The sequence below is a fragment of the Aethina tumida genome, chromosome 3 (genome assembly GCF_024364675.1).
Source record: "Aethina tumida isolate Nest 87 chromosome 3, icAetTumi1.1, whole genome shotgun sequence".
In the NCBI taxonomy this organism is placed as follows: domain Eukaryota; kingdom Metazoa; phylum Arthropoda; class Insecta; order Coleoptera; family Nitidulidae; genus Aethina; species Aethina tumida.
In genome coordinates this window covers 18,737,884-18,764,441 of record NC_065437.1, presented here as the reverse complement: position 1 = coordinate 18,764,441, position 26,558 = coordinate 18,737,884, and the positions used below count along the sequence as shown (strand labels likewise).

The window sequence follows — 26,558 nt, the reverse complement described above, 5'->3', positions numbered from 1 at the left end:
TTTAATTGTTATATTTATAAGTTAATCAATTGTGTAATTTAAACACAATGTTATATATAATTTTGATTAAACCTAATACATATTTATAAAATTAAAATTGTTTTTAATTTTTTTAAATTCCACAGATGGTAATCTGTGTTATTAATATAAAATTATAGATAATGAATTAGATTGTTGTTTCCATGGAGGTTTAAGTATTTACATACACTAAATATAAAAAATAGCAATATTATTAAATTACTCAGATTTTTTATTATACAATGACTTCTTTAAAATTCGCATTCTCTCTTGTTACTAAAATGAAAAATTTTAATATATTACACATTTAATTATAAGAATCATTTGAATGTAATAAAATATTATTTAACTTAATATTTAAATATTATTTTAATAATTGTTAATAAACAAAAAATTTAAAATAACTCAAATGGACTTAAATGTAAAATTATTTATTCAAAATTAATATTGTCGTCAATTAATACTGCTTTAATACTTTATAGATGTTTAAATTGTATTTAATAAATACATATCACAATTTACGTGTAAAATAGAAAACGTAAGTTACTACTTACTGCTATATTCATCTCAAATTAATTAATAAAATTTTTATATTTTTTATATTATATATTTTATTTTTTAATTAAATTAATTAATATAATTAATTATTAATTAAAATTTTTCTGTTGTCAAATAATTATAAAATAATTCACGATTTTGTATAATCTTTTGTTATTCAATTTTATTCATCATTTATTTTGCAAGCTGTTTTCATGTCTACAGTTGGTATCACATTTTTAGTCAGTTCTTTAAATTTTTCAATAGGACAAAGCAGTTCACAACCAGGTATCACCAGATTAATTGGTTTACATGCTGATCCTTTTCGGAATCTTAGCTAAAAAATATAAGAATAGTTAATATTAAAATAAATTAAATATTTGTTGATCGAATATTTAGCAAATTTACCTGTACAAAAAATTCGCCTTTACTCTTTCTTAATTCAATTGACAGAGCACTACCGTAAGGTGGAACAAAATTTACTTCTAAGCCAAGACTGTTTAACATATAACCAAGAGTGGTCTCATGTCCGGAATAAAATGAGGCTTTTCTTTCTTTAGGGGTAATATCATTTTTTATTTTACGATCAAAATCCTCAATTATTTTTTTCAAAATATATCCAGAATTAAATTTCTTCGCCTCTGGGTTGAAATTGTCGTATTTGTAAACAACGTCAACTGCTTCTGCCATTTTATCTGGAAATACTTTCTTGGTCCATTCTGGCAATTTTAATCCCAACTCTGACTACGAAAAATTATGTATTAATTCTTAATACATTTTCATACATTATTTTAAACTTCTCTTACTTCACATTTTAAAGTAGAATAAATGCTACTCATGTCCCGTGGTACTTTTAGTTTCATTCCTGAATGTTTTTCAACATACTTATATGTATCTGCAAATGGTCCTACAAATTTTTTTAACAGCTCTCTATTATTTGCTTGTTCTTTTACGAGTTTCATGTAATATGGACAGCTCTTATACGGATTAAAAAGCTAAAAAGTCCATATTTTAAATAATAAATTCTATTTACAAGATAATAATACTCATACATCCTCATCGGCATCACTTTTATAGTCTACGAGGGCCGGTTGCCATTTGAGATCTGGATTCCAAATTTGTACGTTTACAGGAGGAAACAGTCCAGCCATTACCAACTGTGCACTCATTCTGGTTCTTGGACTATTTGCACTTCTAACATAAAAATCATCTACCAAATACATGTCACCCAAAAATTTACCGTAATACTTTTTGATGTACTTTCCAAGGAGATATTCTCCTTTTTTTCCTTCCTATTAAAAATTACATTAATTTTGTCACTGATAAATGGTAAATACACTTACATTTGTTAGAGCACCCAGTCCAAAGGGAAAAAAGGTTTCATTTTTATACGGGTCTGTTGGATAAAATTCGTATGGGGTTCTGGCTCCATGTCTAAACATCTAACACAAAAATTTGTTAATTCATTTTTAAAAATGTATACATTTATTTATTTAAATATATCTATTTCGCTGAATGTTAATTAGTACATTAACTTTGTGTATGAGGTTATGGAATTACCTTTTGGTAAATCACATATTGCATATTCATAAATATCTAAGAAATAAATATTTGTTGTGGTTTTTCAATGTAAATTTTTAATTACTATTGTGTAACTAATATGTAGTATTTATACACCTTTGCTCACACACACATGGGTGTGTGTAATTTTATTTGAAACATTTACTTTCATGTAATATAAACTGGAAACATATGTTACATTTAATTTCTAATTTTATAACATTATCAATTTTTCATATAAATAACTAGATGCTAGACAAATTTTAATTAAATAAAAATAATGATTGATTTTCTCTCAGAGATTCAATAATTTTCCACATACGAGCATAAATGTTTGAGTAATATCTGGTACTTTTTCTTTTCATAATATCCCCATATTACACACCATATTTGTAAATAAAATAAAATAAATAAAAAATACTTACAACATTTAAGAATACAATTTCACTTTCAGGTTCATTTGGTAAAATAGCACATCTTAGCCCCTTTAAAAAATAACACAAAATAAACAATTTGAATAGCATTGTTCTGGTCAAAACGTCTAAGCGTATGTGCTCGACTTAATAAAAACAAAGTTTTCAATTTAACAATTTATTGGACCAAAAACTGGCTGCAAAATATTTTCACCTGTCATATACTTTAAATTAACAGTAAGAATTCATATTGGAATATGCATATTTCTTGAGTTAAATATAAGTAGTTAAGTTGTATATAACATAAATTAATTAATAAATTACATTAAAATGAAATAAAGCATCGGTTAAAAATATAAATTAATGTAAATTTTTTAACAGATACAAGCCATGCCGAGAACAGGGTACTATATTTTTGGTAGCCCACTATCTTTAAAATTTACCTTTATCTATGTATGCTAACATACTTAAAAATGAATAAAATGAATGAATAATAACTGCTTCATTATTTCTAATTTAAAATGAAATAAATATTTGAAATTCATTGACCAAAATCAAAATTTATTGATTATTTGATTATTATCCACATCATTTCAATAAAAAACAAATTTGTTATGTAAACAGTTTTCAGGAATAAACATGAATAAGATGAATAAATTGTGAATCACATGTGTAGTTATATTGAAATTTAATAATCAATTTTAATTATTCATTTTCAAATACTAAAAAACAAATATTAGAATTATAAAGCTTCGTGATTAGACCGTGGGCACGTTTTTTTAATCTATTTTCAAAAATACATGTACAACACGTACTAATGAAATATGTTACAAGTGTAAACTTTAAATTGTGTTAAAATTCTGTATTTAATTGTCACCTTTTTAACATTACTCTAAAAATTATTTTTATTTTTTTAATTAAAGACATAAAAACGAATGAACTATTTACACGTACGAACATTATATTATATGTGTTAGATCTGAATAATTTATTCATATAACCTGAGGACTGTGAAACAAAGTTTGTTTCGCGCTGTGATCGCAGAATACATGTATTATTCCTAAGTCAGCATATTTTTATTATTTAACATAGATAAAATAAAATATGAAAAAGGAATAATAAATACAATTCAATGGAAACACTTTTTGTACCACGTATGTCAGTAGGCTTCACAAACAAATGTTTCAATTATTTGTATATGTGCCAAAGATTCTTGAATTAATACTTAAATATATTATCTTAAATCAAACAACTCACAATACACAATACAACGTACAACAACGAACTTTAACGGAAATTATTATATTATTATTATTATTCATTAATATATTTAAAAATTGATTAATATTGCTAGCATATAAATGTATAAAATTTTGTGTTGAAAATGACATACCTTGAATTAAAATATCATTTACAGTTTACTAATAAATGTTTTAAAAATAGTTTCTTTTTAAGCGAAAAGTTGCTGAGCAATTTATTTGAAAATTTATAATCATAATTTTAGTTCAAATTAAATATTTATTATTATTATAATGATAACACATTAATACAAAGAAAGTTTTCAAATTAACCAAATGTACAATTTATACACTTAAGAAGAAATAATATGTAAATTTTATTAAATCTAATACATATTAATTAAATTAAAATTATATGTTTTTATTTTTTTAAAATTCCACTGATGGTAATATGTGTTAATAATATAAAATTATAGATAATGACTGATTGTTGTTTCTATGGGGGTTTGAGTATTTACCTATATTAAATATAAAAAATAACATTATTAAACTACTCAGATTTTTTATTATTTAATCACTTACATTAAAATATGCGTTCTTATGCTCTCTTGTTACTCAAACGAAAAATTTTAATATTTTACACATTTGAGTATTAGAATCATTTGAATGTAATAAAATAATATTTATATATAACTTTATTAACAAGAAATTTAAACTAGCTCAAAACGACCTAAAATTAAAATTCTTTTAATCAAAATATTTACCTCTAATATTTTATTTAAAAATATATTGATTTATAGTTATTTAAATTGTATTTAATAAATACACATCACAGTTTATGTGTAAAATAAAAAACATGTATTTTTACTCAAGTTACAACTTACTGCTTTATTCATCTTAAATTAATTAATAAAATTTTAAATTTCTTATTCTATTATTAATATAAATCTTGAGTAAAAATTTTTCTGTTGCCAGATAAATATGAAACAATTTACGATTTTCTATAATTTTTTATTATTAAATTTTATGCATTATTTACTTTGCAAGCTGTTTTCATATCTACAGTTGGCATTATATTTTTAGTTAGTTGTTTAAATTTTTCAATAGGACAAAGAGTCTCACAGCCAGGTATCACGAGATCAATGGGATTACATGCTGAACCTTTTCGGAATCTTAGCTAAAAAATATAAGAATAGTTCATTTCAAATTAAATTAAATATTTGTTGTCATAATTACCTTTACAAAAAATTCGCAGTTTCTCTTTCTTAATTCAATTGACAGTGCACTACCGTAAGGTGGAACATAATTTTCTTCTAAGCCAAGACTGTTTAACATAGAACCAAGAGTGGTGTCATGTCCGGAATAAAATGAGGCTTTTCTTTCTTTGGGGATAATATCATTTTTTATTTTACCATCAAAATCGTCAATTATCTTTTTCAACATATATCCAGAATTAATTTTCTTCGCCTCTGGGTTGTAATAGTCGTATTTATAAAGAACGCCAACTGCTTCTTCCATTTTATCTGGAAATACTTTCTTGGTCCATTCTGGCAATTTTAACCCCAACTCTGACTACAAAAAATTAATGTATTAATTGTCAATAAATTTTCATGTATTATCTTAAACTTCTACTTACTTCACATTTTAAAGTAAAATAGATGTTCCCCATGTCTTGTGGTGTTTTTAGTTTCATTCCAGAGTGTTTTTCAACATACTCATATACATCTGCAAATGGCCCTACAAATTTTTTTAACAACTCTCTATTATTTGCTTGTTCTTTTACAAGTTCCTCGTAATATGGACAATTGTTATACGGATAAAAAAGCTAAAAGTGAAATATTTTAAATAATATTTTCTATTTACAAGATAATAATACTCAAACATCTTCATCGGCATCACTTTTGTAGTCTACGAGGGCCGGTTGCCATTTGAGATTTGGATTCCAAATTTGTACGTTTACAGGAGGAAACAGTCCAGCCAATACTAACTGTGCACTCATTCTGGTTCTTGGACTATCTGTACTTCTAACATAAAAATCATTTACCAAATAGAGGTCACCCAAAAATTCACCGTAATGCTCTTTGATGTACTTTCCAAGGAGGTATTCTCCTTTTTTTCCTTCCTATTAAAAATTATATTAATTTTATCATTGGTAAATAATAAATACACTTACATTTGTTAGAGCACCCAGTCCAAAGGGAAAAAAGGTTTCATTTTTATACGGGTCTGTTGGATAAAATTCGTATGGGGTTCTGGCCCCATGTCTAAAAATCTAACAAAAAAATATTAATTTATGTTTAAAAATATATACATTTATTTATTTAAATATATCTATTTCGCTGAATGTTAATAGTACATTAATTTTGTGTAAATATATTATATGAGATTATGGACTTATCTTTTGGTAAATCACATATTGTATATTCATAAATATCTAATTTGTTGTATTTTTTCAATGTAAATTTTTAATTACTATTGTGTAACTAATATGTAATATTTATATACTTTTATTATAAACACATGGGTGTGTATAAGTAATTTTATTTAAAACCTTTTGTTACATGTAATGTAAATTGAAAAAAATGTGTTACATTTAATTTCTAATTATATCACTTTATCAATTTTTCATATGAATAAAATTTAGGTACAAGATCCAGTTACTACATCCTAATCACTTTTTAATTAAATAAAAATAATGGTAGTTTTCTCTTAAGTTTCAACAATTTTCCACTTACGAGCATAAATGTTTGAGTAATATTTGGTACTTTTTCTGTTCATAATGAGATCACCATATTTGTAAATATACTGAAATGTATAAAAAATACTTACAACATTTAAGAAAACAATTTCACTTTCAGGTTCATTTGGTAAAATAGCACATCTTAGTCCCGTTAAAAAATAACACAGGAAAAACAATTTGAATATCATTGTTCTGGTCAAAACGTTAAAACGTGTGTGATTGACTTAATAGAAACATAGTTTTCAATTTAACAATTTATTGGACCAAAAACTGGCTGTAAAATATTTCGACCTGTCATATATTTTAAATTAACAGTACGAATTCATAGTGAAATGTACTTAATCCTTGAATTAATTATAAGTTGTTAGGTTGGATAAGACATAAATTAATTAATAAATTATATTAAAATGAAATAAACCATCCATTAAAATTGTAAATTAACGTATATTTTTTAACAGATACAAGCCATATCGAGAACAGTATACCATATTTTTGGTAGCCCACTATCTTTAAATTTTACCTTTATCTATTGTGCTACTTAAAAATGAATAAATAATATCTGCTTCATTATTCCTAATTTAAAATTGAATAATAATAATTCATTAACCAAAAATCAAAATTTATTGATTATTTAAATATTATCCACGTCATTTCAGTAAGAAATTGTCATGTAAACAATTTTCAGGAATATACATGGAATAAGATGAATAAATTATGAATCATATGTGTAGTTATATTGAAATTTAATATTCAATTTTAATTATTCATTTTTAAATACTAAAAAACAAATATTATGATTATAAAGCTTCGCAACCTGCCGATTTGACGTTTTTTTTTAATCTATTTTCAAAAATATATTTATAACACGTACTAATGAAATATGTGACGTGTAAACTTTAACACGTGTTAAAATTTTGCAATTAATAACAACATTACATTACACAATTAACATTTCAACTTTACCTCTTGAAAATAATTTGTGACTGTGTTACGCTAAACATTATTTTTATATTTTTATTAAACATATGAAAATGAGTGATCTGTTCATACGTACAAACATATAACAAAATTATATTATATCTGTTAGATCTGAATAAATTATTCATGTGTAAATTTTAACAGATGATAAAATTTTCTAATTCATTGTCACTTTTTAATATTACCTCCTGAAAATAATCTGTAGCAGTGTTACTTAAAAAAATTATTTTTATTTTTTTATTAAAGGTACGAAAATGTATGAACTATTTACACCTACAAACATATAACAAAATTATAGTACATGTGTTAGATCTGAATAATTTATTCATATATCTTGAATCCTGTAAGACAAATTTTGATTTGCGCTATGATCGCAGTATACCTCGGCAAAAATTTATAGACACATTTCGATCTATATAGAAACCTACCGCTTAGAAGAGCAGAAATTATAGAAATCTTCAATGCATTATTTTATATCTTTATTTTATTTTGTTATTATTTTTTGTTTTGATATTGAACTTAACAAAAACTGTATTATTTGTAGGTTAGCAGATTTCTATTATTTAACATAGATGAAAACTTGTAAAATATGGAAAAGATATAATAAATACAAGTCAATGGAAAATTATTTTGTATCACGTATGTCAAGTAGACTTGACAAACAAATATTTCAATTATTTGTATATAGCCCTGTGCCATATATTCTTGAATATATTAATACTTAAATGTTTTATTGTCAAGCCCCTTAAAGCAGACAACCCAGAATACACAAATAACAACAAACTAACGTAAATCACTTTATTTTTAAATTAATTTATTTAAAAATTTATTAATGTTATTGACATATAAACTTATAAAATATTTTCTGTAAAATGACATACCTTGAATTAAAATATTTATTACTAATAATTTTTCTAAAAATATTTTCGAAACGAAAATTTGCTGAGTTTATTTGAAAATTTATAATTGTTATTTTAATTCAAATTAATTAGTGGTTAGTATTATATATAAACAATGACAAATGTTTTTAGAGCTTACGATAAAAAAATAGTATTAAAAAAGTTTATTTTATAAAGTGTGGCGAGTTATGAATCAGTAATTACTACAAATGATAAATTTTATTTATTAAAGAATATGAAAATTCTGTTATGTTAGCTGAACAATATGGATTATACGGAAAAATATCTAATAGGAGAAATATTGATCACAATTTTCTTCATAATTATTATTCTAATTATAATACTATATTGTATACCAGGATTAAATTAAAATCTTCGTATGAAAATTAGTTTTAGTCACTCATTTTATAAATATAGTCGTTGATTAAATTTTTATGAATATTGAATAATAAAACTCCATTACACATAAAATGTTTTTATAAAATAAATAAATAAATAAATAAATATATGCACTACACATCCCAATTCACCATCTAAAAGTACCTCCCACATGCCACGTGGGTTTTGCTCTTCCCGGGCCGTGAAACACTTTTCCCCAACCAGCATTAAAGTCGTGTTTCTCCCCCACATATTTAGTCTCTACACCACCTTGTACATTTTTTCCATCTCCTCCAACATCAGGTGAAACATGCCAACCTTGTTCTCGCTTTCTTTTCTCCTCTTCAGTTTCTCTCTTGAAACGGAATGTTCCTCCTACGTGCCACGTAGGTTTTGCTCTTCCCGGACCGTGAAAGACTTTTCCCCAACCAGCATTAAAATCGTGTTTCTCTCCCACATACTTAGTTTCTACACCGCCTTGAACATTTTTTCCATCTCCTCCAACATCAGGTGAAACATGCCAACCTCGTTCTCGCTTTCTTTTCTCCTCTTCAGTTTCTCTCTTGAAACGGAATGTTCCTCCTACGTGCCACGTAGGTTTTGCTCTTCCCGGACCGTGAAATACTTTTCCCCAACCAGCATTAAAGTCGTTTTTCTCTCCCACATACTTAGTTTCTACACCGCCTTGAACATTTTTTCCATCTCCACCAACATCAGGTGAAATATGCCAACCTCGTTCTCGTTTCCTTTTCTCCTCTTCGGTTTCTCTTTTAAAACGGAATGTCCCTCCTACATGCCAGGTGGGTTTTGCTCTTCCCGGACCGTGAAACACTTTTCCCCAACCAGCATTAAAGTCGTGTTTCTCCCCCACATATTTAGTCTCTACAACACCTTGTACATTTTTTCCATCTCCTCCAACATCAGGTGAAACATGCCAACCTCGTTCTCGTTTCCTTTTCTCCTCTTCGGTTTCTCTTTTAAAACGGAATGTCCTTCCTACATGCCAGGTGGGTTTTGCTCTTCCCGGACCGTGAAACACTTTTCCCCAACCAGCATTAAAGTCGTGTTTCTCCCCCACATATTTAGTCTCTACAACACCTTGTACATTTTTTCCATCTCCTCCAACATCAGGTGAAACATGCCAACCTCGTTCTCGTTTCCTTTTCTCCTCTTCGGTTTCTCTTTTAAAACGGAATGTCCCTCCTACATGCCAGGTGGGTTTTGCTCTTCCCGGACCGTGAAACACTTTTCCCCAACCAGCATAAAAGTCGTGTTTCTCCCCCACATATTTAGTCTCTACAACACCTTGTACATTTTTTCCATCTCCTCCAACATCAGGTGAAACATGCCAACCTCGTTCTCGTTTCCTTTTCTCCTCTTCGGTTTCTCTTTTAAAACGGAATGTCCCTCCTACATGCCAGGTGGGTTTTGCTCTTCCCGGACCGTGAAACACTTTTCCCCAACCAGCATTAAAGTCGTGTTTCTCCCCCACATATTTAGTCTCTACAACACCTTGTACATTTTTTCCATCTCCTCCAACATCAGGTGAAACATGCCAACCTCGTTCTCGTTTCCTTTTCTCCTCTTCGGTTTCTCTTTTAAAACGGAATGTTCCTCCTACATGCCAGGTGGGTTTTGCTCTTCCCGGACCGTGAAACACTTTTCCCCAACCAGCATTAAAGTCGTGTTTCTCCCCCACATATTTAGTCTCTACAACACCTTGTACATTTTTTCCATCTCCTCCAACATCAGGTGAAACATGCCAACCTCGTTCTCGTTTCCTTTTCTCCTCTTCGGTTTCTCTTTTAAAACGGAATGTCCCTCCTACATGCCAGGTGGGTTTTGCTCTTCCCGGACCGTGAAACACTTTTCCCCAACCAGCATTAAAGTCGTGTTTCTCCCCCACATATTTAGTCTCTACAACACCTTGTACATTTTTTCCATCTCCTCCAACATCAGGTGAAACATGCCAACCTCGTTCTCGTTTCCTTTTCTCCTCTTCGGTTTCTCTTTTAAAACGGAATGTCCCTCCTACATGCCAGGTGGGTTTTGCTCTTCCCGGACCGTGAAACACTTTTCCCCAACCAGCATTAAAGTCGTGTTTCTCCCCCACATATTTAGTCTCTACAACACCTTGTACATTTTTTCCATCTCCTCCAACATCAGGTGAAACATGCCAACCTCGTTCTCGTTTCCTTTTCTCCTCTTCGGTTTCTCTTTTAAAACGGAATGTCTCTCCTACATGCCAGGTGGGTTTTGCTCTTCCCGGACCGTGAAACACTTTTCCCCAACCAGCATTAAAGTCGTGTTTCTCCCCCACATATTTAGTCTCTACAACACCTTGTACATTTTTTCCATCTCCTCCAACATCAGGTGAAACATGCCAACCTCGTTCTCGCTTTCTTTTCTCCTCTTCAGTTTCTCTCTTGAAACGAAATGTTCCTCCTACATGCCACGTAGGTTTTGCTTTTTCCGGACCGTGGAACACTTTTCCCCAACCAGCATTAAACTCATGGTTCTCCCCCACATATTTAGTCTCTACACCGCCTTGAACATTTTTTCCATCTCCTCCAACATCAGGTGAAATATGCCAGCCTTTTTCTCTTTTCCTCTTTTCTTCTTCAGTTTCAGGTGACCTTTTTAAACGATTTGATTTAGTTTCAAAACCTTCTTCAGATTTTACTGTTTCAGCTGTTATCGACGCAATAGCAATTGCGATAATAACCGCAAATAAAACGGTTTCCTTCAACATCTAAAATAATGGTAAGCTTTAAGTTTTAAATAAACAGAAAAATAATCGTAAATTGTTAATAATACTGACCTCTCCACAACAATATCAGTTTTTACTCTAATTATCAGCTAGATCATGTATGTTTATTCGACGACTGCAATTTCTTAGTCCGTGCCCGTCCTTATATCTAAAATTGAGATGGGTAAAATACTCGATCGGGGAATAACAATAATCTACAAGAAGTGTATTCATCCAACCTTGAACTCTCTCATATTACATTGACCTCCCCGTACTTTTTTAAACTATTATAATACTATCAGATTTCAATAAAAAAGTTTGCGTGCAGTTAGTTTTTTATATATTATTTTAAAATAATACAGATTATCATATATAATTGTAAACCTATATACATAGATACTCAAAGAAAAAAAAAATGCAATGAAAGTCAAATAGAAAATTGAATATAAATAGTAATAAAAGTACAATATATATACTTTCAAATTTAAATTTTATAGGGCGGAAAAAGTCCGCCAAAAATTTAAAATATAATATTTATAAAAAATTAAAAGAAAACAGACTGAAATTAAAATATTTTATTAAAAAATATAAATACATATGTAAATAAATAAATATATAAATAACTCATATGAACCGTATTAATATTTACCACCTGAAGGTTCCCCCTACGTGCCACGTAGGTCTTGCTCTATTAGGGCCGTGAACTATTTGACTAACTCCAGCATTAAAATCATGTCTTTCACCTTTATATACAGTATCTACAGCAGCTTGAGTATTCCTTCCATCGCCGCTTAAATCAGGTTTAACTTGCCAACCTTGTTCACGTTTCCTTTTCTCCTCTTCGGTTTCTCTTTTGAAACGAAATGTTCCACCTACGTGCCAAGTGGGTCTTGCTCTATTAGGGCCGTGAACTATTTGACTAACTCCTGCATTAAAATCATGCTTTTCACCTTTATATACAGTATCCACAGCGGCTTGAGTATTTCTTCCATCGCCGCTTAAATCAGGTTTAACTTGCCAACCTTGTTCTCGTTTCCTCTTCTCCTCTTCGGTTTCCCTTTTAAAACGAAATGTTCCTCCTACATGCCACGCAGGCTTCGCCCTTCCTGGTCCATGAAATACTTTTCCCCAACCAGCGTTGAAATCATGTTTCTCTCCTACGTATTTAGTTTCAATTACACCTTGTACGTTTTTTCCATCTCCTCCAACGTCGGGTGAAACGTGCCATCCCCTTTCTCTCTTCCTCTTTTCTTCTTCAGTTTCGGGAGATCGTTTTAAACGATTAATTTCATCGTACTCATTTTCATCAATCAAGCTTTCTTCATAAATAGCATTTACGGTAATTACTGCGAGAGCAGCGAAGAAAATGAATTCTTTTAACATCTGAAAAATAATAATAATATTGAATGTAATTAAATAAAACACTAAATAGATCACTGAATATATAACTAATAATGATTGTATGATACTAACCTCTATGTATACTCACAATCACTGTTTTACTTGAATGTGATTTCTTTGGTACTCGCTAATGCTTTTATTTAAAAATTTACTTGGTGAAATACTGGATCGGGGATTTACTAACTACTTCTGAGTAGATAAATGATCTATATTTATTACAATGTTATGTTACTTCAGTAATAACGAAATGTTTTGTTTTGTTTAATTTAAATTAGTCAACTGATTTTAATAATCTAATTAGCATATGAAAAGAGAACGTTTCGAAAATACAAAAATATTACAACATTTTAATAGTATCTTTTATCTACTCGGCAGTAGTTATTCCCCAACTCAGTTTTTTACTAAGTTAATTTTAAGATAAAAGCCCTGTTGAGAAGCGAAGAAAGTCACTTTCGAATAATACTCTGAGTAGAATTGATATACATATTTAAAATACATATTGAGGAGGTCAGTATTATTAATTAATATTATTAATATGTTTATTTATCGTATTATTTAATTTATTTAACCTTTTTATTTATTTGTTATCTACGTTAATTGTTCTAGATGTTAAAAGAGGCCGTTTTTCTTGCCGTTATCGCAGTTTTTGCCTTAACTTCTATTAACGCTGACAACTTCATTGATGAAAACTCCAATGAAACTGAAGAAATTTATCGTCTAAAACGTTCTCCAGAAACTGAAGAAGAGAAGAGAAAGAGAGAACGGGGATGGCATGTTTCACCCGACGTTGGGGGCGATGGAAAAAACGTTCAAGGTGTAATTGAAACTAAGTACGTAGGTGAGAAACATGATTTCAATGCTGGTTGGGGAAAAGTATTTCATGGTCCGGGAAGAGCGAAACCCTCGTGGCACGTCGGAGGTACGTTCCGTTTTAAAAGAGAAACCGAAGAGGAAAAAAGGAAACGAGAAAGAGGTTGGCATGTTTCCCCTGACGTTGGCGGAGATGGAAAGAATGTACAAGGTGTTCTAGAAACTAAATATGTAGGTGAAAAACATGACTTTAACGCTGGTTGGGGAAAAGTATTTCATGGACCAGGAAGAGCGAAACCCACGTGGCATGTAGGAGGAACATTCCGTTTTAAAAGAGAAACCGAAGAGGAAAAAAGGAAACGAGAAAAAGGTTGGCATGTTTCCCCTGACGTTGGCGGAGATGGAAAGAATGTACAAGGTGTTCTAGAAACCAAATATGTGGGTGAAAAACATGACTTTAACGCCGGTTGGGGAAAAGTATTTCATGGACCGGGAAGAGCGAAGCCAACTTGGCATGTAGGAGGAACATTCCGTTTTAAAAGGGAAACCGAAGAAGAAAAGAGAAAACGTGAACAAGGTTGGCAAGTTAAACCTGACTTAAGCGGCGATGGAAAAAATACTCAAGCTGCTGTAGACACTGTATATAAGGGTGAAAAACACGATTTTAATGCTGGTGTTAGTCAAATAGTTCATGGCCCAAATAGAGCGAGACCTACGTGGCACGTTGGAGGAACATTTAGATGGTAAAAGTTAATAATACGTGTACCAATTATTGTATTTATAGTATTTATTTTTATATATGTATTTAAATTTTGTAATAAAATAATTTAATTAATTTATATTTTAATTTTAATTAATTTCCTATAAACATTTTATTTTTTATTTGATAACAAAATTTTTTTATTACATCTAAATTTAAAAACGCACATTATTTTATGTATCACATTATCCTAATGTGTCTATACAAAATATAATCAATATAAAATAATTTTAAAGATTGTCTTACACAATTTTTTTTAAATTTTTTATTTATGTCTATTGATGTAAATTATTATTTTTAACTCAATATAATTAAACTGAGTTATATAATGTATTCAAATTAACTGCATTAGTTGGAAAACTTTTTACCAAAAATTTTTACCACATAAATTCTATCCTACGAGAAAATTATAAACAATTATTGATATTAATTTTTAATCTATCAGAAGAATTAATTTATTACATAGTATATAGAGAAAATGAATTCTTTGAAAGAGGCAAAATAATAATGATAAAAGGGTTTAGTAAACAGTTTTTGATTTAAATCATATTTGAACTGCAAATAAATAAATTAAAATAAATTATAAAATATATTAAATAATGGGCGTTGCTTAAAATATAATTTTCAAATAAATTGTATTTTTTAATTTTGGTTAATTTTAATTTCAGAAATATAATTTTTTTAATATAAAATAAAATTATATAATTTTTATTACAAGTGGAAAAAAATATTTTATTTTATTTAAATTTAAAAATTTTAAATATAATAAATTATATTTAAAATTTTACTACACAAAGATTAAGACAAAATTGAATAATATGTAAGGAAAAATTTAATTAAAAGTTGAAAAACATATTATAAACATTCATAGATATACAGAGAAATATAAACAAAGTAATTTTAATAATATTAATATTTACGATTAACCAACAAAATAGGGATTAAAAAGTAATATTTCAGATAGAAAATAATATTTTTATTGGAAAATATATATACATACATAAATAAAGAAATAAATAAAATAAATACAAAAATTGGTACATGTGATATTAACTTTTACCACCTAAATGTTCCTCCGACGTGCCATGTGGGTCTTGCTCTATTAGGGCCGTGAATTATTTGACTTACCCCAGCATTAAAATCATGCTTTTCACCTTTATACACAGTATCTACAGCAGCTTGAGTATTTTTTCCATCACCGCTTAAGTCAGGTTTAACTTGCCATCCTTGTTCACGTTTTCTCTTTTCTTCTTCGGTTTCCCTTTTAAAACGGAATGTTCCTCCTACATGCCAAGTTGGCTTCGCTCTTCCCGGTCCATGAAATACTTTTCCCCAACCAGCGTTAAAGTCATGTTTTTCACCTACATATTTGGTTTCTAGAACACCTTGTACATTCTTTCCATCTCCGCCAACGTCAGGGGAAACATGCCAACCTCTTTCTCGTTTCCTTTTTTCCTCTTCGGTTTCCCTTTTAAAACGGAATGTTCCTCCTACATGCCAAGTTGGCTTCGCTCTTCCCGGACCATGGAATACTTTTCCCCAACCAGCGTTAAAGTCATGTTTTTCACCTACATATTTGGTTTCTAGAACACCTTGAACATTTTTTCCATCTCCGCCAACGTCAGGGGAAACATGCCAACCTCTTTCTCGTTTCCTTTTTTCCTCTTCGGTTTCTCTTTTAAAACGGAAGGTTCCTCCTACATGCCAAGTTGGCTTCGCTCTTCCCGGACCATGGAATACTTTTCCCCAACCAGCGTTAAAGTCGTGTTTTTCACCTACATATTTGGTTTCTAGAACACCTTGTACATTTTTTCCATCTCCTCCAACGTCAGGTGAAACGTGCCATCCCCGTTCTCTCTTCCTTTTCTCTTCTTCAGTTTCGGGAGATCTTTTTAGACGATTGAGTCCATCGAACTCATTTTCATTTTCGTCTACCAAGCTTTCTGCATTAATTGCGCTTACGACAATTACTGCGAGAGCAGCGAAGAAAAAGGCTTCTTTTAACATCTGAAAAATTAATAAGGGTCTATAGTTAAATAAAAAACAAGTCAAAAAATAAATTCAGTAAATTCCTGAATAAGTATATGAGTACAAATAATTATGTGATACTAACCACCACAATATATGTTTTAAATAGGTCCACTCACAATCAGAGGTTTACTTGAATGTGACATTCTCTGATTCTTACCATTGCTTTTATCTTAAAATTTACTTGGTGAAATACTCTATCGGGGAATAACTACTGCCGAGTATATAAATAATGTTGTATTTATCAATGTTTTGATATTTCCGTATTTCTATATTTTGTTTGTGTTAATAAGATAATTATAAATATAACAAATTTACTAATTTAAATTAACATGTTAATTAAGAGTTTGAATGTACTGTGATGAAAAATAAAGATAAAATACTTTTATGAAATATAACATACTTAAGTAAGTGCACAAATATTTAAAAAATATTACGACAATTAACATTTTATTACTCAAAACACACTTTAAATATTTGTTGGGAATCGCATTATCGAATAAATATATCTAGAAAACTAGTAGAAAAGATTAACAAAAATTTATGTTTTCGAACATTAAATTCATTAGCGTATGCAGCCTTGTCTAATAAAAAAGTCATTTGAAAGATATAAATGATTCTTGTCAAGTCTGGACACTGAATCAATTGTTAATCCCCAATAAGCTTGTTTTCTAATTCTCTGGATATTCTAAAAACAGGATTTCTATACAGTTAAATCAACTACATATTCTTAATCTAGGTCAAAATCACGTTTTTAAAATGTTGAAGTATGAATTACTTATACAATTGTATTATTAAATTTTTGCTATAATAATTTTAGAATACTAATTACAATGTTTAACAAAATAACAAATATTTTAACGCCATTTAATTATCACTCTCTAATATATAATTTAAATATCGCTGAAAGATTATTTGTTGGTGTTAATTAATTTAATACATTGATACACCGATGATCAATTATTAGTTGATTTTTAATAAAGATAAAATAAATTATTACATATCACTTTAAATAAAGCATTATAGGTTACAGTATCAGAATTTTATCAGCACAACCTGCCTCATTAACATGGACGATTGATTGAATGTAAAACAAAGAGTACCGTTATCACTGATAATGGATCAAATAAAATTCGAATGCATAAAAGTCCTTTGTCAAATCAAGTCCCAAAGCCCGAGCTTGGCTGTTTTTATTTAAACTCCATGTAGAAGGGGAAATTTTCACTTCCAACTTTAAACTCCGGGAGTTCCAAGTTAATTATCATTCAATTGTTTTGTCGTGTTTCTAAAACCAATCGCACTATTTATACTATCATGTTGTTTAAATGGATTTTCGTGTGGTTTATTGTTATGTTTCTAACAAAAAGTGCACTTTCCTCTGAATTAAAAGAACTGGTGGTTAGGGTAGTGGGAGGACCTTTTGTTGCACAATTATTGGCACAAGAAACAGGATATTATTACAAAGGACCTGTAAGTACATTTACAATGATAATAAAATTTTAAAAGTTTCTCAATAACAAATAAGATTTCGCATCTTACTCATCTGCAAATAAACACAAATAAAAATTATTTTAAAATAGTTGGATACTAAATATTTTTAGTAACAAATTTCCTTTTGTATTCTGGATTTACTAAAATTATCTAAATAAAAAATTAATTTTAAACATTTAGAATTCTAGTTTATTTTGTTACAGACAAATTATTTTAAAATATATTTTTATTTTGTGTTTTAATAATATTTATAATTATTATGATAAATCAATCATTATTTTTACCATTTTTATATTTCATCCATCTTTAATGGTTTAAAAAATGGATAATTAAGTATAAAAATGTTTTGCCCTTGAGGAATCAAATAACGATTTTAATATCTAGCTTATAAATTCGGATAATACTTTTATTATTGATAATAAACTATCAAAAAAGCCATATGGTGTACTATATTAATATGATTGGTGACATCAGGTTTAGTTTATTTATGATCTCGTGAAAACATGCACATGTATTATAGTTTCAGTTGACTAATTTTTTCCAAAATGTATTTAAAGTTATATTAAAAAGAGATTAATTCTGTCGTGTTACTTTTTAGAATTTTTATTAGGCTGTCTTAAAATTAGAAAACATTCAAAAATAAAATACAAAAATATATAATGTAGAATATTTCTACTTCAATTGATGTTACCATCAATATAGATATATTAAAACATATTTTCTTGGTCATATAATAATTTATTTAATGTATTTTTGTATAAGTCAGAAAAAATCAAAAATTACTACATGCATTTAATACACCGTTCCATATGCACACACAAATCCATTCCACAACAAAATGATCGCGATCAGTTGTAAAATATTGGCAATGCACGTCAGTTTCGATGGAATATCCCGACCTATATATTTTTAGAAAAAAACATAGATTCTTTAAGGTAGAACCAACCCTTGGAATTAACTTCCATGTAACAGGATAGCAAAATTATAAAAAGTATTGCAACCGACCGGAGGGGATGGCGATTTCGCCCGCGTCGATTCCACCCCCGAAAACAATGGTGAGACACCCGTCCGTATCCCTGTTCTCCTGTTAGCGGCGTCCAAATGGGAACTTCGCGCGTATCCCTTGACGGTTTTCCTATCCTATTTATAGCGCGTCCCTGGCCAACGTCGGACGTCCCGATCGCGGGTCGGACCGTCCTGACGCAGGGCGCCGCGGCGTCCGCATCGATCTAGCTGCACAGTGGGAACTGAGTGAAAATTAAAACGATTCATTTAACTTTGTTTTTTCAATTGTTAATTTTATATTGTGTTTTGTAAAAACATTCATAGTCATTCAAGTACAATTTATTAATATATAATTCATATTAATTGGCAAATATGAAAATTGAAACCATTCATACAAGCACATTTTGTTTAAATAATAAATAAATAAAAATTAAATAGAATAATATGAAAATAGAACATTTTATGGGGCAATTTTTATTACAAAAATACCAAAAATTTTTTTATCTTTATAAATAAATATTCATTTTAGATTTACTGTAAAAATAAAATTGTAAATTTGTTAAAAAATAAGTAGAAATAATCATCCTATTCAATATTTTGAAATAATATTAAATGTTCTTGGATGTATGTATATTATTTATATTAACCTTTCAACATTATAATTGTTAACAATACAATCATTTCATTCATGTTTTTTTTTGTATCTCTAAAATTAAATGAAGACAGGAAAACAATTCAATAGAATTCTTGAATTCTAAAATTTTACGTATACATATGACAAAAATATAAGAATATTCATGAAAAAGCAAATTTAATGTCACATTCCTTCGAACTACCATAATATATTTTATGATAGTACCACATAAATAATAAAATCAAATAATAAACAAATAGGTGCAACTGCCGCATCATGCTTGGGTACATTTATTTTCATTAATCGTCCCATTGTGCACGCTAGATTTTCCTGAGCCGCAGCCCACCATTACTGACGGCGTCCTGCGACGCTAAAACCGGCGGCGCCGAATTCCCGGCGCTTTTGTCGCGCGAAAAGCGACGCATCGTACGCGGCCAACATGAAATCGAGGAGGTGTATTATTCGGGCACGCGCCCAACCCCTAAAAATAGATCGCGATCCGATATTGCACCACCCCCCGCATCGAAAAGTCCACGTCATATAACGGTACGTTCGCGGGAACAGGGACAAAACGATTGTACGGGTGGTTGGGTGCGAGCGAGATGGGAGACGCGACGTGTGCCAGAAATAGCCGGCTGGGCTAGCACCTGGTCGCCGTACCCCAGTGTTTGTATCATGCCCCAGTTCAGTAGTCGGTTCAGAAGGGGTCCGACCCATGTGTACCTCGTACAATGTCACTGAACTGTATTGTAAACAATGCGGGTTTAGCAATTGATTCGTGACGTTCTACCGACATCAAACTTTAGTTAAAAATAATATAATTATCAGCGCACAGAAAAATTACACAGATTCTCACACAAACACACACACACACACACACACATATATATATATATATATATATATATATAATAATTTCTTATATATTTCGAGTAATAGAAACATAATCTGTAAAATATTTATAGATACCTCCTCTCCACTACGACATGAGAAAATAATTATTATAGTATTATTTTGACAGTCTAATATTATTATAAAGATTTACTAAAAATCTACTCCTACTGGTTTTACATTTATTCCCTATATTAAATATACAATTTTTAATAATAATATATTTAATCTTTGTTTATTCAATAATTCCGGAAGTTGTTTTTCCTAAAGTTACCGGTAAACAAGAATTTATAAACCTTCATGTTGATATTAAAGAGCTTAAGTACTGAATTTACATGAATCACGAGCGAAACATTATAAATTAAAACCGTATTTATATTTATCTCACAAATATATACTCTTTTATAGGATGAATGAATTTAAAATTAAGAATTTTTACAATTATTTTAATATTTAAATAGTACGAATGGAGATTTTAATAACGGATATACTTAAATTTGTTGATGGTATAATTTTTTAAATTCCCTCTGGATATTTAATTTTAATAAAACAAATTACATTTTTTTCCACGTTATTAAAAATTATTTTTAGGTACGAGGATTTGTAGACACCTACATATTCATACCACTTCCAAACGTATACCCAACACACAGTAAAAGAGGAGAAAAAGTAGAAAAACGTTTAGTTGAAGATGACAGGGTGACGCAGTTCTTAATATATATTTAATACACAACATTATTTTACAATTTTCCATATAGGTTATCTGGGCCGAGGAGCAACATATACAAGAAAGGCATAAAAGAGATTTTCTCGATATAGATCCAGCCGACGTGCCCCATGAGAGGGTTAAACGTTTGGACAACGATCGAAGAACAATTTATAAAAGACCTCCTCCGATCAACAAAAACGATAAAATATTCAACGATGAACTTTGGACTCAGGAATGGTATTTGGTAAGATTTATAAATCTATCATAACGGGATTGTGCACGTCGTTGTAGAATTCTTATTAACAACTTTCATTAATTTTATTTTAAAAGAAACTCAGGTATTTACAAACATCTTAAAACGTACAAATTGCCGTTTAAAAAAAATTCATCGAACTCTTAACGTTTAATGTAATTTTTTACCAAGAATTTCACTCAACCGCTTTATACCGCTGGCTATAATTAACTATACTGTTTCAAATAAGTAGTTATTGAAAACAAACCATAAAATCTCGTAATTGGTCTCGAGATAATTGACTAAATTACTGTAACTTATAAATGATTTTAAGCCGTCTGTTAGTCTGTAAGAGCAAATATACAAATGATAGTAATTAATATATGAGAATGTTGACATATTTTTTTTTAATGTAAATCATTTAATTTTTATTAACAAGGGGATTACCATATCTGGGAATCACCGATTTCTCCCGAAGCGAGATTCGGGATTTTACACATCGCGTCTCAACATAAGTTAATATTAACTGAATTTATCAGATCCATAAAAATATCTAAGATAGATTACGGTAGTTTCAGCACGGTCCGTTCCATATCTGTTTAATACCACGAATTTATATTGTTAATATTTTGTATTACACAACACATATAGAATTGGGGATTATAAATGTTCTAACTGACCAGAATATTTAACAGAATTTTATTCCTTTAATATTCTATTATTAATTAAAAAAAAAAAAATATTTGTAAAAATTTATCTCCATCTTGAATTGACCTATTTGTTTGTTGGTCAATTTTTCTTTAAATTTAATAAATCAAATTTAATTTTTAATACAAATTCCTCAAAATGTGACAATATATACTTGAAAAAAATATATTATTGAAATACCAATTTATTCATGGACTGATTCTTTGTGTTTCAGAAATCAAATTTAAACATCCCAAAAAAGTACTCGTTGCATTACAAAAATTATTAATGTTGTGTTAATGTTATTGTAAATATGTGTTTGGTATTCCCCTTGAAAGAAAAACTACTTAAATAATGACGACAATTTCATTCAATTAATTGATTATCTCTACTATGGATAAAGAATTTCTAGCGCTCTTTAGCCTGTTCCAATTTTATAAATAACAATATGATAAAAACCGTGTTTATTTAATGTAAATTACATTTTTTATTTGTTTTGTATTCAATAAAGATAACATTAACATTATAAAGTATGCAGTGTTCTGTAATTGAGTATCAGTTCGTTTCTGTTTCACAAGATCATAAGTGTAAGTATATATACCATCTTGTACATTTATAATTACCCTCCATGATGTACTCGAATATACGTACGTATAAAAATAATGCTAATATGTACTTTTTTAACCTATTCTCAGATGTGGAAGCAACTTATTTTCATTACAATGATTTTGATTGTGGCATCTGAAGGTGCTCCATCATCCTCCACTACGGTTAAACCACCTTCTACCAAAAGTATAAACGATCAACTTTTGGATGTTCTGAAGACTAATACGGATCCGACAGTGGCCAAAACTATTTTAGGATTACAACAACAGATTTACCAAACCAATTTAAACATACTTCATAATTTTAATTAAAAAATATATTTATGTAATAATTATAATTTGAGTAAAAATGTTAAACAAATAATAATAACAATATTTTTTCTTATATTTTGTTTAATATGTCATTCCTCATATCCAAGGACCAATATAATGAGATTTGCTACAGACTGACTCACTTTCTCTGAATACGTTCAAGTTCAAAGTATTTAGACAATACACTCGTTGGGGATTCACTGTAGTAAATAGTAAGGGACTTTTTATTTTATTGTGTCTTGAGAATAATAAAAAATACATTTTCTGTGTCATTTGTGTAAATTCAGTGAGTCATTGTTTGTTATATTACTAAATTTCACTCAATATCGGATATTGATGGAAGTAATTATTTATTTATATAGCAATACTGTATACATTTATTATGTGCACATTTTTTCATTACAATTTATACAAGATAATATTTATTAAAATACAAATATGATATTATTTTATTTACTCTTTAAAATTTGTTATTCAAAAGCCACAGTATCAATTATTTAATTATTAAAAATTCTAACACTGGTGATTTCAATTGAATATATATGAATTAAAACAAAAAAGTTCAAATTAAAATATAAGTTGTACTGTAACCATAAAATCTAAAATTGAAATTAAAGAAAACAAAATCTAAATAAAATACAAATTATAGTATTACGTACCTTATAAAGCAGCGTATGACTGTTCTCCAGCAGCACAACCGAATTTCAATTCAAATAAAAATATACATTATGATATAGAAAGCATATGATAATTATATCAATATATTAATATTTATTTATAATAAAATATTATTAATCAAAATATTTTTCATATAGTTGATTTTTATCTTATTATAAAAGAGTCTTGTTTTTATATGTTTGTTGTATTTTAGCAAGACACCCGAACAAGGCCAGATTTACCCAAATTAGATTTAAATGTATTACCAGTGTATAAAGCAGGAATAACAGGAAAAGGTGTCAGAGTAAGCATTCTGGATGATGGCATAGAATATACACATCAGGATCTGATAGAAAATTATGTAAGTGTTATGTATAGAAGGCACCAGTAGAAATTAATTAAGCCTCTTAGTCTCTTACTATATATATATATATATATATATACTAACGTTATAATTGTAATTCATTATTTATAGAGGAATCATTATTAAAAATTAATAAAATTAATTAATTTTATAAATCTTTTATTTGTTCCAGGATCCAGATATTAGTTGGGATTGCAATGATGATGACAATGATCCGACACCCAGATATGACAACCATAAATCAAATAGCCATGGAACAAGATGTGCAGGTGAAGTATCCATGATGGCAAACAATAAGAAATGCGGAGTTGGTATAGCATTTAATTCTAGAATTGGAGGTACAAAAATATTAAAATATTATATATACATACATTCAACAAATTATTGTATTTAGGAATTCGTATGTTAGATGGTTTAGTAACAGACCGAATTGAAGGTTCAGGGCTTAGCTACGGACGAGATTTAATAGATATTTACAGCGCCTCTTGGGGGCCTAAAGACGATGGAAAAACTGTAGATGGACCCGGACGTTTAGCTAGAGAAGCATTAGAAAGAGGTGTTAAAGAGGTAAATTATATAATGAATATTAAATTTCATCATTAATCGTAATTAAAACTTAGGGTCGAGGAGGAAAAGGATCAATTTATGTTTGGGCATCTGGTAATGGAGGAAGTAAAGGAGACAATTGTAATTGTGATGGTTATCTGGCTAGTATTTATACAATTTCAATTGGAAGTGCTTCTCAAAGAGGGGAATTTCCTTGGTATGGGGAAGCGTGTGCTTCTACTCTTGCTGTTACTTATTCTTCTGGGGCTTATAAAGATCAAATGATAGTAAGTGGTGTATAATATTTTGTATTTTTTAAAATTATATGTCTAATTTTAGGCAACAACAGATTTAAATAATGAATGCACAATCAAACATACTGGAACATCAGCTTCTGCACCTTTAGCAGCTGGAATAATTGCTTTGGCATTGGAAATTAAGTAGGTATTTCAAAGCGTAAATAATAATACTATTTCTATTACTACTGTTGTTCAGTTGCAATTTTTCTAATCACTTGCTCTTAGAAATAAATTAAAAATATTTATAAATTTGTTTAAGTCCAAATTTAACATGGAGAGACGTTCAACATATCATCGTTTGGACTTCCGAACCAGCTCCAGTTTTAGATAACGAAGGTTGGCAACAAAATGCGGCCGGTTTTTGGGTTAATACGAAATTCGGATATGGCCTAATGAACGCATATGGATTTGTCAAAACAGCATCTAACTGGACCCGAGTACCGGAAAAATCTATATGTTCTATACGCTATGAATCTCAGTAAGTACTAAAAGAATTTAAAAATGTATAGTTATATTTTTATTTCTAGTAACGCAACAATATCATATGGAAATCCTGCTACAATGCATATACACACAACAGGATGTAGAAACACTGATCAAGAGGTAGTTTATTTAGAACATCTTCAACTTAGAACCACAATCGAATATAGTGTAAGGGGAGCTCTTGAAATCAAAATAACTTCTCCCTCTGGTATGTTCCTCTTAACCTATCACTGTATTATTATCTATTAATTAATTTTAATAGGTACAGAAGTGCAACTCTTAACGCCAAGGAAACTAGATAAAAGTACACTGGGATTCATCGATTGGACATTCATGTCTGTTATGACATGGGGAGAAGAAGTTGAAGGTACTTGGGTTGTGAAAATATTAGACAATGTTAGTATAAAATGTCTGTTTTATAAAATCAATTTTATAATAATGGTGTTTTATTTAGGTGGGTCCGGAAGGTAATAAAGGTTATATTGGAAATACTGTTTTAATTTTACATGGAACCAAAACCAAACCTGAACATATGAAAAGGGGACAAAGAAACTATAATCATAACTACAACAGTGTAAACAACAAGTTTTATAAAAACTCGTTAAAAATGCACACATATTATGATAATTCATTAGAGGACAATTCTGAATTTTATGATTATGCAGATTTTTAAAAATATGTTTTTAACTTATTTAATTATGTTTATTAGTGTATCAAGTTTTGAAAGTGTTAAAATATATTGTTGACGTGTAAATTTTAAAATAAATTTATTTATGAAACAGCTTTGTAAATTAAAAATTATTAATAAACAATAGAATTAAGTGCATATAAACTTATTTAATGTCTCCTCAAGGACAAGGAGTTTGTTAATTTTAATAGTATCCTTATCAGGACAAAAATGTTGAATAATTCTTAAATTTGTTGCTGCACCTTAGTCTATTCCAAAATTAAAAATCGAATTGACCCAAAAAGACTTGGGTTTCCCATGAGATAATTGAGTCTCTTTCTCTGAGGTACATTCACAATAAATAATAGTAAAGGACAGTTTATGTCTTACTATTCTCACACCATTTATGTAAGTTGTTTATTTATTATTAAACTATAAAACTTATTTCAATGTTAATACTTGTTTGT

At 29.1% G+C, this 26,558-nt stretch overlaps 7 protein-coding genes and 1 long non-coding RNA gene across 9 annotated transcripts; 3 read left to right on the top strand and 5 right to left on the bottom strand.

Moving 5' to 3' along the window:
* Window positions 1-654: 654 nt before the first annotated feature.
* Window positions 655-2,660, bottom strand: LOC109609704 (venom acid phosphatase Acph-1-like). The gene is made up of 6 exons (XM_020026425.2): window positions 2,541-2,660; window positions 1,899-1,997; window positions 1,608-1,847; window positions 1,362-1,550; window positions 964-1,299; window positions 655-892 (listed from the first exon to the last, which is right to left on the bottom strand). The coding sequence occupies exons 1-6, from the start codon at window positions 2,637-2,639 to the stop codon at window positions 740-742; spliced, it is 1,116 nt and encodes a 371-aa protein (XP_019881984.2). The 5' UTR covers window positions 2,640-2,660; the 3' UTR covers window positions 655-739.
* Window positions 2,661-4,719: 2,059 nt separating this feature from the next.
* On the bottom strand, window positions 4,720-6,711 carry LOC109609670 (venom acid phosphatase Acph-1-like). Its single transcript, XM_049964485.1, has 6 exons — window positions 6,596-6,711; window positions 5,940-6,038; window positions 5,649-5,888; window positions 5,403-5,591; window positions 5,003-5,338; window positions 4,720-4,943 (listed from the first exon to the last, which is right to left on the bottom strand). Exons 1-6 carry the CDS (start codon window positions 6,692-6,694, stop codon window positions 4,791-4,793), a joined length of 1,116 nt encoding a protein of 371 aa, XP_049820442.1. The 5' UTR covers window positions 6,695-6,711; the 3' UTR covers window positions 4,720-4,790.
* Window positions 6,712-10,471: 3,760 nt separating this feature from the next.
* On the bottom strand, window positions 10,472-11,275 carry LOC109609669 (acaloleptin A-like). The gene is made up of 3 exons (XM_049964176.1): window positions 11,261-11,275; window positions 10,640-11,186; window positions 10,472-10,563 (listed from the first exon to the last, which is right to left on the bottom strand). The coding sequence occupies exons 1-3, from the start codon at window positions 11,273-11,275 to the stop codon at window positions 10,472-10,474; spliced, it is 654 nt and encodes a 217-aa protein (XP_049820133.1).
* Window positions 11,276-12,070: 795 nt separating this feature from the next.
* Window positions 12,071-13,105, bottom strand: LOC126265004 (acaloleptin A-like). The gene is made up of 2 exons (XM_049965030.1): window positions 12,984-13,105; window positions 12,071-12,893 (listed from the first exon to the last, which is right to left on the bottom strand). Exon 2 carries the CDS (start codon window positions 12,891-12,893, stop codon window positions 12,156-12,158), a length of 738 nt encoding a protein of 245 aa, XP_049820987.1. The 5' UTR covers window positions 12,984-13,105; the 3' UTR covers window positions 12,071-12,155.
* A 251-nt stretch (window positions 13,106-13,356) lies between these two features.
* LOC109609668 (acaloleptin A-like) lies at window positions 13,357-14,560 on the top strand. Its single transcript, XM_020026384.2, has 2 exons — window positions 13,357-13,418; window positions 13,518-14,560. Exon 2 carries the CDS (start codon window positions 13,518-13,520, stop codon window positions 14,466-14,468), a length of 951 nt encoding a protein of 316 aa, XP_019881943.1. The 5' UTR covers window positions 13,357-13,418; the 3' UTR covers window positions 14,469-14,560.
* Window positions 14,561-15,435: 875 nt separating this feature from the next.
* On the bottom strand, window positions 15,436-16,693 carry LOC109609667 (acaloleptin A-like). Of its 2 annotated transcripts, none has more exons than XM_049965028.1 (3): window positions 16,595-16,693; window positions 16,074-16,488; window positions 15,436-15,866 (listed from the first exon to the last, which is right to left on the bottom strand). In XM_049965028.1, exons 2-3 carry the CDS (start codon window positions 16,486-16,488, stop codon window positions 15,538-15,540), a joined length of 744 nt encoding a protein of 247 aa, XP_049820985.1. In that variant the 5' UTR covers window positions 16,595-16,693; the 3' UTR covers window positions 15,436-15,537. The 2 variants fall into 2 exon arrangements, with proteins under 2 accessions (XP_049820985.1, XP_049820986.1); XM_049965029.1 differs by having other exon boundaries at window positions 15,436-15,914; window positions 16,122-16,488.
* Window positions 16,694-17,823: 1,130 nt separating this feature from the next.
* Window positions 17,824-26,245, top strand: LOC109609666 (neuroendocrine convertase 1-like). Its single transcript, XM_049964175.1, has 12 exons — window positions 17,824-17,979; window positions 21,122-21,229; window positions 21,289-21,483; window positions 23,947-24,093; window positions 24,269-24,434; window positions 24,491-24,663; window positions 24,717-24,929; window positions 24,982-25,082; window positions 25,201-25,419; window positions 25,469-25,632; window positions 25,687-25,820; window positions 25,879-26,245. Exons 1-12 carry the CDS (start codon window positions 17,824-17,826, stop codon window positions 26,095-26,097), a joined length of 1,995 nt encoding a protein of 664 aa, XP_049820132.1. The 3' UTR covers window positions 26,098-26,245.
* Window positions 22,715-23,148, top strand: LOC126264838 (uncharacterized). Its single transcript, XR_007547455.1, has 2 exons — window positions 22,715-22,745; window positions 22,854-23,148. It is a non-coding gene; the product is annotated as an uncharacterized LOC126264838 (long non-coding RNA).
* Window positions 26,246-26,558: the final 313 nt, after the last annotated feature.